The following is an 11,428-nucleotide window of genomic DNA, read 5'->3' on the forward strand; positions in this document are numbered from 1 at the left end:
TGTCTTATTTGACGACCAAACTTAATTGTAGCATTTGGAGGTGACAAGGTGGAAGATGTCTGCAGTGTGCTTGTAGAACATGGATTCAATTACTCTGGGAAGGAATACGTAACGTCTGGTATCACTGGGTAAGTTAAACAAGACAGGAACGTAAACAATCGGAAGTCTTCGGGTGAACTACAGTAATCTCCGGACGCCTTCGAGTGGTGTTCGGTAATCTTCAAAAGTCTTTTGCGCCCCCTTTATTCTGTCAAATCTGGTCTTTGTTTTTCCGCAGTATAGAAAAGGTTGTGTAGCGTTAGCTGTTGACTTGAACTTGACTACTAAAATCATCGTAAGCGTCCCCACTCACTACCGCCGGGAAGGACTCTCGTATGAAAGGTCGGCGATGCTCGTCGGAAATTTGACTTAAACCCCTAAGGGAGACCAGTCCGGGGGTGGCTCGAGCTTTAGTCGACCCTTAAAAGATACCGCCAGGGACGGTGGAGCGCCCCCCCCCCCCCCCCGATTTCAAGCAAAAAATGTATAAAACTAATACGACAAATATCTCCAGACCTCCTCTGGCGCTCGCTTAGCCCCCCTCCTCCCCAATTCAAAATACGCTCCGCCATCCCTGACCACTTTAAAACAGACTTGACAGCTTCTTTTATTATTTCTTTGAGTGCATCCCTAAAAGATACCTCGATAGCTAAAACCAGTGGCATTTCGTTCTGAACATCCTACGTAAGACCAAATTCCTTGATTTACACCCCTAAGGGAGACGAGGAGCATCCCGACCTTGTTGTATCGCAAAATTGTTGATGTTTTCCACGTATTTCACTTTACAACATACGTCCTGTGTGTAACGTGACGTAGTAATGGTGATTGCTTGATGTTTCATCTCAGGGAGCCATTAACAGCGTACATATTCTTTGGTCCGGTGTATTACCAGAAGCTGAAGCACATGGTGTTGGATAAGATGCACGCTCGTGCTAAGGTCAGCAAGTAGAGATGACCATCTATCTGTACTGTGATCAAAACGGATGTAGATCGTAACAAACTTCAGAGTAATTGTGACATTTTGAAGAACAATACTCGCCAAAATAGTAAAAACCTATTAAGAAGTGAGGGTGATTAACCGCTTGGGCCAGCATGGAGACTGGAGATCGATTGCAATTTTGGCAAACATGAAAACGTATGGCTATGGTTTTCAAGCTCGAACACAAGATTGGATTACTTTGATAATATGTTCAATCTACGATGCTATTCTATCTTTTCTCAGTATAAATCTACTAGCGTTATTTCGAATGCCGTTCTCTTATTGGTTCAGCTACTCACTATTGAGTTTTTGAAGAGTACTTAGATAAGGTGTTAAACGACTTGAGATTTTTACTAAATCAATTAGATTGTTCGCTCTCCATTTCTACGCGTGAGCTCTTAATTTAATTGTTAAATGTTGTCACTTTATTTTAGTTAATACTTTTAAGAGCCATTTGTCGAGCAATTGATATTAATTCTAGTGTATTGCATGTCAAACACGTTTACGTGATGTAGTTCTTACAAGTGTGCTGTTGATATTGAAATTGTTTCTTGCATTTTCTAGGGGCCCCGAGCTGTTTTGACAAGACAACCAACGGAAGGACGTTCAAGGTGACTTTGAGCTTTTTTATTAAGTGGGAGGACCAGACGGGAAAATATTTGGCGGATGGAGCGCGCGCAGCGAGCAAAATACCAAGTATATTCACGTCCAATCCTCCAACTTATGCTACGTCTATGCGTAAACGGTGCGTCTGCAAACAAAGCTGGAGGCTTAATAGAGATTGAGGATTAAGCAAAGCGCAAAGCTTGAAAAATTAAACTATAGATTACTTACTCGCATAGGTAGGTAGTCTTGATTATGGTTACGTGACTTTCAAAAACTAGTCGTGACTGTTCCCAGGATAACATGGTTTTGTGTTTGTTATGAGCAGAGACGGCGGCTTGCGGTTGGGTGAGATGGAGAGAGATTGCTTGATTGCATACGGTGCAAGGTGAGTTAAAGTCATTGAGGAGAATCTTCAATGATTGTTTCAAGAGAACTTTTTTGCGGGTAAGTTTTAAAGTAATTAGCCAAAAAATAAGAATGGGGTACGTTTGACTTTTTATATGGTGTCATGGCAACTGATTTTGACGTCATAAAGATGGCGTAATCTGTACAAATTTATCAACGTGTCAACGTGATAGTTTAAAGAGGTCAATTATTCAATTTAAATTTTGTTCACGGAGACTAGCTGCTACAAGAAGTGAACACAGCTCGAGCAGCGTTACGCTTGTAATACTGTAGGTCTTGAAACAGATATCTTGCTCCGTGAGGTTCTTCTTTCAAACACTAGAGAAAGAATGTTCGAATGGGTCTTGACGGCTTTTGAATTTATGATGACGAAGATAGAAACCTCTGGGACCAGGCGACTCTGCCAAAAATATCAGAGCAAATGGCAAGACGATTGTTGCTTATGTAAACCAAATATTTTTTTGTAGCATGCTGCTTCTTGAAAGACTGATGATTTCTAGTGATGCCTTTGAAGTTGACGTGTGCAGCGAGTGTGGCTTGATGGGATACTCAGGATGGTAATGATATTAGTTTCTATCAACCTAGGAATTCTCCTTACTGTTTTGTTACATTTTCTGTAATTCTTCTTGGGAATATTTGGTTTTTGGACATCTCGTTTTCTTTGAGAAGATCAAATTGTTCATTCTTATAACCCTGCCTGATTGAATTTGTTGTGAAAATGTAAGGGGATGATAGAAGCTGATCATTATTGGGAATAAGAGGGGTTTTTAGTCCGTTGTCGTAAAATTAAAAATAAAATAATCCTATTGACCAACATCACAGGCCAATGTGAACTTGTGGCAAGTACACGTAACTAGTGTCAAGTGCAGGACAAAGTGCGAGATGAAGTCGTAAGTGGTTTTGTGTTAGGGCACAGTAAAGCAAGCCAAAGCAGTGGCCAATTCCCTGTATTAGACGTGCCTGCATGGAATCATGGTAGTTGTACTCATCGAAACAATATCCAGTCCAAGATGATGAATATAGCTACCACGATTCTTTGCAGGCGCGTGTCATAGAGGTCCGGATTACTTTTGACATTCAAATCTGCCCTAAAAAGGTGAATCCAAGTTACTCAAAGCAAGGACCGGATTTTTAGATTACTTTTGTGATTGCTTTCGAAAACTACTTGTTGACAGCATTGGTTTAAAAGTTGTATTAGAGGGTGAGTATATTGTTCTAGGGCACGTGTGTGATATCAACAATAATAAGTTACTTTCACGAAGATGATTCTTTTCCCCCAAATGTAATAGTTGTTAGTAGCTAAGGACTGATGCCGCTGTTTTGTTGGCTTGCAGGTGTCATTACTGTTCGTCTTCTCACAACATATCGACGTTAAAGATTCCTTACGCTTGTAAACTTCTGTTCCAAGAACTCTTGTCCATGAACATTGTACCACGGCTTTCACTAAAGCACTACACAGACGAGTGATCAGATGTCTGAAGATGTACGCCTTATTTATTGTCCGTGCGACCACTGGAACTTAGACATGAAGCAAACACAAGTGTGAGGCATCTCCGAAAGAAGAGAAAACACTCAAAACGGATTAGTCGCCTCTCAAAAGCACGCACTGAAGGGTTGGGACTTGACCAAGAAAAAAAAAAAAAAACCCTTTGAAATTGGAGTTGATTGCGTTTTTGTTTCGAGACTGTAAGCGAAACTTTGCAACAGCGCTGCGTATAGGCGAATCTTTGGGAAAAAATTCACCATCTCTATTCTTTTAGGGGAATCTTTGTTCACAATAATTGTCTCCTTAGTTTGCGTGATTCAGTATCTGAGCAAGATACAAAAATATCAGTTCTGTGTATTGAAATGGCATAGTTAAATTAACTGTTCCACGGAATTTGAGTCCGATGTATTGAATCCATTTTGTGCAACGCGGGTTTAAAAACTCGAAATGAAACTGAGATAATATGAGCTCATGAGTGCTTTTGCCACCCAGAAATTTCGCAGTTTTTGAAAGCTAGTTTTTCCTTGAATATTGCACCCAAAGTGCCAAAACTCTCACCAACTGCTACGGTATCACAAAACCGACAGAGAAGATACACAACAAACCCAACTTATTTATTTAGTGATAAGTAGTGAAATCCCCTAGTTAAAAGGAGCGACTTCCAAGCAACTTAAGCCTCTTACTAAATCCTCAGTCATCACTGACACAAACCAACAGTAAACGTCGTGGTCTTCGAAGAAATCTCCTCTCGATCCACTTGATTTTAAATGAAGTTCTTCAATTATGCTGAACAGTTCTCTACGATCCTCTTGGTGTAGCTTCTCCAGTCGGTCTCTGCCGACAACAATAACAACCCACGCTCGCTAACTGAGTCCTTCTATACAATTATTTAATATTCTAGAACGTTCTTGGAGCTTCTAACACAACTATTTATGTAGCATTGCATCGTAATTACATCATTTAGGGGAATGTTCTAAACTGTTCCATAGCATGACAGTAGAATGTTCTGGTACAAACATTGCCGTGACTACACATTCTAGAAATTACAAGAAACTTCGTATTTACAATGCTCTTGATAACACAGCTAGTAAATTTCACAAGCTCTTTTATGTTTGTATAAGTTCGTGTCAAGGACGATGCCTTCCCTGCGCAAAGTCGTATGTTAACGGGGAAAAATGTAAACAATGACGTCAGCAAAAGATTCGCCAATACTCAAGTTAGAGAATCTGCTGAGTGCGGCATTGCAGCGCTCTCTGCGTTTGATGGTGCACCTGTACAAGCACGGAGAGGTTTGCACTGTGGCATGTAGCATGTGTTGCGGAATGGCGTAATAACGTGGAACATGTGTATTTATTGAAACATTAATTTTTTCCAATTAGAGAAAATGGAAGTTAGGTTAGCGTTAATTTGAACCTTTTTTTTTTTTTTTGCAGTTAGTTTATTCCTTTTAAAAGCTACATAAATGATGCCACATTCCCTCTGTTACTCTCACTACAGTTAAGCGCTGCATCGGGGTCGCTAATATCACTAGTATCACTTGATTCTATAACACAACCTTGCTATCAGCGCGAAGCTGGTGAGAGGACGCCCAGCAGATATATAGGCAAAATGTCTTAGATTTTTTTAGGTGAATCGTGTGTCAGTTAACGTATTTCTCAAATGCTCTAATAATTTGCGATTTTGCTTCTTCGTTTTCCCCTTAATTTTAGTTTCGATTGAGAAGTCACATCAAACATTTCCAAACACCTCGAAGTTCGCCAAAAATACTTCTTTGCGCGCTATGTTTTCAATTCTCTGTGCGCTGTGTTTTAATTTGTGTATGACATATTACTTCCTTAATGTGCTGCGTGGAACCTAGACGTTAACAGATCTCACTAATGAAACGTTCATACTTGGCTCAGTTCACCAACCATCTTGACCAAACAAGCTTAGAGAATAAACAATTTATTATATGGACTTTGATGAACCTGCCTTGGCTTCGGGACAGATTTTTCTTGTGGGGCACAGCGCGAAAAACCTTGCAGGTAAGATACGGTCATCCTGCCCACTCGGGTAGCCAATCACAGCGCGGGATTTGGTTCATCTTGCCTGCTCACGGAGCTAGCCATGTAAAATATGTAAAAATGGACGTAACTAATTTCGGTGACATTTTTTTCTCAAATCTACCCTTACAACACCACCTCATAATTTCAGGGATTAGAAACTAGCTCTGATTAAACATTCATGTAAAGTGAAACAGAAATCTGCCGCAGATTTTTCGCCGCCAGGAAAATGTGAATTTGCCTATTTAAAAAATATCTCAAAACCAGTCTTATAGATTTCTATTTCACTTCTAATTCCTGAAGTGTAGCTGTAGGGTCGTATCACTCTCTCAAAATCCGCCTAGTAAGCCACCTTATGGAATAATTGAACACCACATCTTGACAATGACCTTCCATTTTTATTTCCCATTTTTATTTCCCTTTTCTATTTCTACATCGCAGTTTTCCAGATGCGTTTCTTTGTCCTTTGTTGCACTCATGTTTTAGGACAGCACCAGCTAATAATGATGCCAACTCGGCTAAAAGTTTCGGCAACGGTAATGGACCTGTACGAGCAGACAGAAAACAAAATACACTGAGTTAATTTAGCAAACAAAGTAAAACGAGTGTGCTTTCTCCATTCTTGATTGATAAATAATTTGCCTTTGGCGCTAAAAGGTGTCTAGCGACAGTTTCCAGCACTTTCCCAAAAGCTACATTGACAGATCAATACTACCACTAATGGTAATCTCTGTGGCATACTTGTCTGCCATAGCAACAGTTCAATCTGTTACAAACACCCTTAATGTTAGCTTCAAGTGTTTATAACTCAAAACGAGCTAGGTGACCCCCCATTTTGTATTATCAAATGTGATAAGCTTGATAAGATTCAATTTTGGCAAAGTTTCAAAAAAGATTCCGTCGAGGGAATTCAAAGCCACCGTAAACTTTCGGAATTTTATTGGGCTAAACAACATTGGACAACGGTAGGGGTTCGCGTGTTTCAGGCCGCAATCCCACCCCCCCCCCCCCTCTCTTCCTCACCTGTCACACAAAAGTATTGTTTTAACTCAGCATTGATGCTCACTTGTTTTTTCATTCATCGCGGCGTGTTTTTTAAAACAAAGTATATAAGCTCAACATCACTAACCTCCAGATATTTCAGGGTGAGGGGGCAAGGATCCTTGCCAAACTTGGCGTTGTTTGCTTCCAGCAAACAACTATTCTGGTCATTGCAGTCTCTCTCCACGGTGGCCATGGAGCTCTCCGCCCCGCAGTTTGTGTTAAAGGCGATCAAGAAACCACAGACATGTGCTCCCTTCAAACGGCCATAATTTGCATAATCGATTTCAATCTTGCGTTCATTGGGGCAGTCTATATAGGCTTGATGACCTTCGCAGACGCGAATCTTCTGCAAGGCTTCTGGTGTTACTGGTATGCACCTGTAATTGACCTGTCGGATCAGAAAATCACCGGCTGTGAGGTGAATATCATGAATACTTGAAACGCTTCTTCCTTTATTCGTGACCATGTGACACAAAATTATGTTAGTGTGCAAAAAACTATTTATCTCGAGCGATTTGCAATGCAGAATAATTTTGTTTTGCACAACCTATCCAGTAATCAACACTTTTTGAAAAGCGTATTCAATACACTGAAGGTGAAATGTTACAGGATTTCTGCTGGCGATTTTTTTACATGTAGGATTTCACTCTTCTTCAAATAATTTCTCTGTTAGATTTGAAGATTAAACTATGTGTTGCATGTAAAACATACCTTCAAATACTTATGGGTACCAAAACACGGGTTACCGTAGTCCACGTTATTGGCATAGAGAGTGCAAGACCTGAAGCCGTCGCATTCTCTTCTGGTGATTTCCAAGGTACTCTCTGTAGAATAGCACTTCGTATTCCAGTCAAACAAAGCCAACGGGCAATACTTGCTTCCTGGCTCTGTCCTCCCATATTCCGCCCCAACAATTTCAATCTGCTGTCCCTTACATTTGATTTCGAGTGACTTGCCCTCACAAACTACCGCTTCATAGTTAGGCTGCGGCCCCCTCTCTATATAACAGAAGTGAATAGATCACTCGTTATAAAGGACTATTAAGAGTTATAACTCATCTCAAATGATACTTCAACTACTAAGCCGCAAAGGCTTAAACGTTTCAGCCTTCACTAAATAAGTCTTACTTCCGCAGTGAACTCCACTCGTAACAAGAGAAAAGACGAACACCATCCAAGTTGGGCTCATAGTCATTGATGTCACCTTCAAACTGAAGAAAACAAATAAGGAAGAGTATGAATAAACAGACAAATAACTCATTACATAAACAATATATAAAACATATAAAATTAGATAATTAAATAGTTCGTACAACTCGAATATAGCGATATTTCTTCTGATATTTAGTGCAAGGTCTTCCTGTAAGACTGTTAATAAAATGATAAATATTTGTTAGGTTTGGTTTAATATTAGCCGAAAAATTAGCAATTATGTGTAACGTGCCCATACGTCGACTGCAATAGCGTTCCCATATACATGCTCTGTAATTAAACACATCACTCGTGTACCTTGAACATTACAGCTTTGGATATGAAACTTTGCAGAAATTATCTGTATATCATTGACTTTACAACGTTTATTTTGGTATTTGGATTGAAATATTTATAGCTGAGTAATGAACAATTTTGTAAAGCGTCTTTATGCATCAACAAATTCATGGATACTGTGATAGCTCATTTGGTAGACAACAGGAGTGCAGTATCTGTATATCGTCTTGTCCTCACTGGTTCTAGTCCGGTACAAAGTGTTTTTTTTCTTCTCTTTCTCTCTTTTTTTTATTTTTGCTGAAGTCTAATAAAGTCAGGAGCCATATCCGTCCCCGATTATGGCTCCCGATAAAGTCTAATAAATATGTAAAATAAGCTTTAAAAAATTAATTTGGTGATTATCAGTTGAAACTGACTACAGAATAATTAGTCTTATCTTACAAAATGCTTCTTATAAGGGTTCTTAAAATTAGAAAGTGACGTGGCTTCTTGAATTGCTTTTGTTAACCCATCAAAGATCATTAAAAAAAGACCGAACTCACTGTTATATTCACTGTTATATTGATTTTTCTTAGATCAATGCCGCTAACATAGGTCAACATATTTCTAAAACAAAGAGTTTCCAAAAGGTAGCAAAACAGATATACACGAGTAGTCACGCGTATCGTTTTTCGCCCGGCAAAAGTCACGATATGCAGGACGCATAAAAATGTTCAATATAATATTCTAATTTATCTACTATGCCCGCCCCCGGGGGTAACATGTGGAGGATAATTGAAGGCTTTCGTGCAAAAAGGGCGTATATCACTTTTTGGGCCGATTGTTATTTTTTGCAGGATTGAGCTAATTTTTGGCAGACTGACTTGTTTTGACATGAAAAACATCGTTGTGTAATTGTTTTTGTTGATTTGCACTTCGTTTTCGAGAAATAACGTATGCGAAAAAACTCAGTCAGTTTTCCAAGCGGCATCTTTTGGAGCGAATCCGTCGAGGGTTGATTTCGACGCCACGCGAACTCAAACGGTTACTTTTAGTAGCTTCGACAGCACGGTTTTTTTTCTTGAATAGATGTTTTTATTTTTGAAAGAAGTAGAGAAATAGACCGGAAAAAAAATCGACCGACCTCATATCGAACCGATGTCACGACAAAACAAACTCGAATCCGACCCGGTCGGCGCCCTATTCGCTTGCGCTAATGTAGCAACAGTAAGAGATTAGCGTGATTATATGAATAATAAAACTTGTATCGGTTCGACCAACTAGCGGCAAATGCCACGCTTTGGTGACTTCATCATTTAGCTAAACAGAAGGTTTCTTTTGTTTTTAGTTCAACAAAAGATCTCCAAAAGATACCCTTGGAAAACTGACTGAGTTTTTTGCATACGTTATTTCTCGAAAACGAAGCGCAAATCAGCAAAGACAATTACAGAACGATGCTTTTCATGTCAAAACAAGTCAGTCTGCCAAAAATTTGCTCGATCCTGAAAAAATGAAAATCGGCCCAAAAAGTGATACACGCCCTTTTTGCACGAAAACCTTCAATTATCTTGAAACTGTCTATGCGCTAAGCACTCGAAAGGTAAGCACTTGTCTTGAAAGACTTTAAACAATGAGATTGTTTGAATAACAAGTTTGTTAGCAGCCCATATTCTTGAGTAGGCACCTTATGGGGACTGTTTGAACAAACTTACTAGAGGGCACCGAAAGTAAAATTTCACAATGGCTTGGCTTTCCCGCCAAAACTTCTCAGTCTTATAGTTACGGTAGCGCGACTCTTTTGGTGTTAATTTTCATTTGTAATCTACTGAGTTTAACATATTTACTCTTGGTTCTTTAATTATTTTAAGCAAAAGTTTTAACTGCAGCTTCCTCGAAGTTCTGTTATCAGTGATTACGAAGACGTTTGAAACCTTTTTCTCTAAGCAAGATTTGAACTGTGACTTGAAAACCGGATGAAATTTCTCCACATCATAGCTTCCACCAAGACCACTTTAGGACTGAGAAGCGTAGCGAATGAACATAACTAGACGATGCTTGTACGTACACCAATAATATTATATACCTTCTCTGATAAAAGCCAGGCGGGAAAAAAAAAAACCAACTCTTCAATCTTCTCAGCTCAAGCCAAGTTAACAAATTTTGTTAGATGACTATCTTCTCTGTTTATTTTGGCTTCAACACTTGGCTTACTATCTAGGCAAGGTAATGAACGATATAACTTTTTTTGAAAGCCTGATGTCCTAGGCCATCTCAGGCTGGTTTATCGAATGTCATAGTCAAGGTATCTTCTAGCTAAATTTTATAGAGGTTTTTGCACTCTCACCAGAAAGACTGAAGAAAAATTAAACACTGAAAGCTGAGGAAAATTTGAGTCGACAATTGTTCAAAAGTTCTGTTTAGCACAAGCACTGATTTGCAACCCATTAAAAAGTTGAAAGCCGGCTTACCTTCCGGTAAAGTTTCAAATAGAGAATGTCAGCACCGTAATTAAACTTCAACGCAGCAGGTCAACACCCTCTGAAGTTCTGATGAAATATGACATATGAACGTGGCTTTTACGTGTAAGCAAATTGAATTGATTACGCAGCGAAGCAGTTAATTCTCTTTCTTTTATTCTATCAAAATTCATGATGTTTATCACTTATGATATCTGTAATTCGAAATGGGTGTATTTCTTTCTACAGGTTTGATATGAACATCCGTTTTTAACCCTGCCCTTCATAGAAATTCTTGTCGTAACTTTCCCGGGGGAATTTGTTTCTACCGTTCAGATTAACAGGGTCTTTCCTCTCACTGTTTCTTTGTACTGGTCGGTGCGTCTAACAGAAGTGATATTCCAGTGGTATTGTCAGTAAATTATTCAATACTAGAACAGCGTAGGATGGAGTAGGATGACAGAGGGCATGGTCCATCGAATTTGTTACCATTAATGATACCACTTAAATCTAAAATGAGAAAATTTCTTTTGTTTTGAGCCAAGAAGCTGGCTCTATTCATTATCAAGCGGAAAGGGCGGCTCATCTTCAATAAACGGCGTGAAAATTACAGGGCGCAATATTGAACGGACTATGTAAAAAAAAAAGAAAGCCGCTCGTGAGTGATTTAATTAAAGTTCTAGCAAATGGTGCATTGTTAATCGATGGCGGTTGCAAATGGCGGGCAGAAGTTAATTCTTTGTTATGTTACTTTTGCAGAAAAATAAGACGATTGCTTTGCTAATTTGTTGTCGAGAAACAAATTGAATCGATTTCGCTTTTCGCTCATCTCCCTCTTTAACAGTTTCAACCATCATAAGTGACTTTATTATCATTTGGCAGTGGAGCGAAACTTGAACCAAACA

At 39.2% G+C, this 11,428-nt stretch overlaps 2 protein-coding genes across 5 annotated transcripts in view; one reads left to right on the forward strand and one right to left on the reverse strand.

Moving 5' to 3' along the window:
• The window catches only part of LOC145500195 (DNA-directed RNA polymerase III subunit RPC2-like), a 44,620-nt gene extending 39,195 nt beyond the window's left edge, over positions 1–5,425 (forward strand). For 2 of the 3 annotated variants that reach the window (XM_081479713.1, XM_081479712.1), the window contains exons 44-49: positions 32–128; positions 886–976; positions 1,583–1,629; positions 1,950–2,009; positions 2,497–2,586; positions 3,364–5,425. In XM_081479713.1, the coding sequence (XP_081335839.1) occupies positions 32–128; positions 886–976; positions 1,583–1,629; positions 1,950–2,009; positions 2,497–2,586; positions 3,364–3,496 (518 nt within the window). In that variant the 3' untranslated portion in view covers positions 3,497–5,425. Of the gene's footprint in view, positions 1–31; positions 129–885; positions 977–1,582; positions 1,630–1,949; positions 2,010–2,496; positions 2,587–3,363 lie in introns of those variants that run through there. The other variant, XM_081479714.1, reaches the window with a different exon arrangement.
• A 123-nt stretch (positions 5,426–5,548) lies between these two features.
• LOC145500219 (L-rhamnose-binding lectin CSL3-like) lies at positions 5,549–11,138 on the reverse strand. Of its 2 annotated transcripts, XM_081479739.1 has the most exons (5): positions 10,536–11,138; positions 7,729–7,811; positions 7,313–7,599; positions 6,687–6,989; positions 5,549–6,102 (listed from the first exon to the last, which is right to left on the reverse strand). In XM_081479739.1, exons 2-5 carry the CDS (start codon positions 7,793–7,795, stop codon positions 6,076–6,078), a joined length of 684 nt encoding a protein of 227 aa, XP_081335865.1. In that variant the 5' UTR covers positions 7,796–7,811; positions 10,536–11,138; the 3' UTR covers positions 5,549–6,075. The 2 variants fall into 2 exon arrangements, with proteins under 2 accessions (XP_081335865.1, XP_081335864.1); XM_081479738.1 differs by lacking the exon at positions 5,549–6,102 and having other exon boundaries at positions 6,629–6,989.
• Between the last annotated feature and the right edge of the window lie 290 nt (positions 11,139–11,428).

The sequence above is a fragment of the Orbicella franksi genome, chromosome 10 (assembly GCF_964199315.1).
Source record: "Orbicella franksi chromosome 10, jaOrbFran1.1, whole genome shotgun sequence".
NCBI classification, from domain to species: Eukaryota; Metazoa; Cnidaria; class Anthozoa; order Scleractinia; family Merulinidae; genus Orbicella; species Orbicella franksi.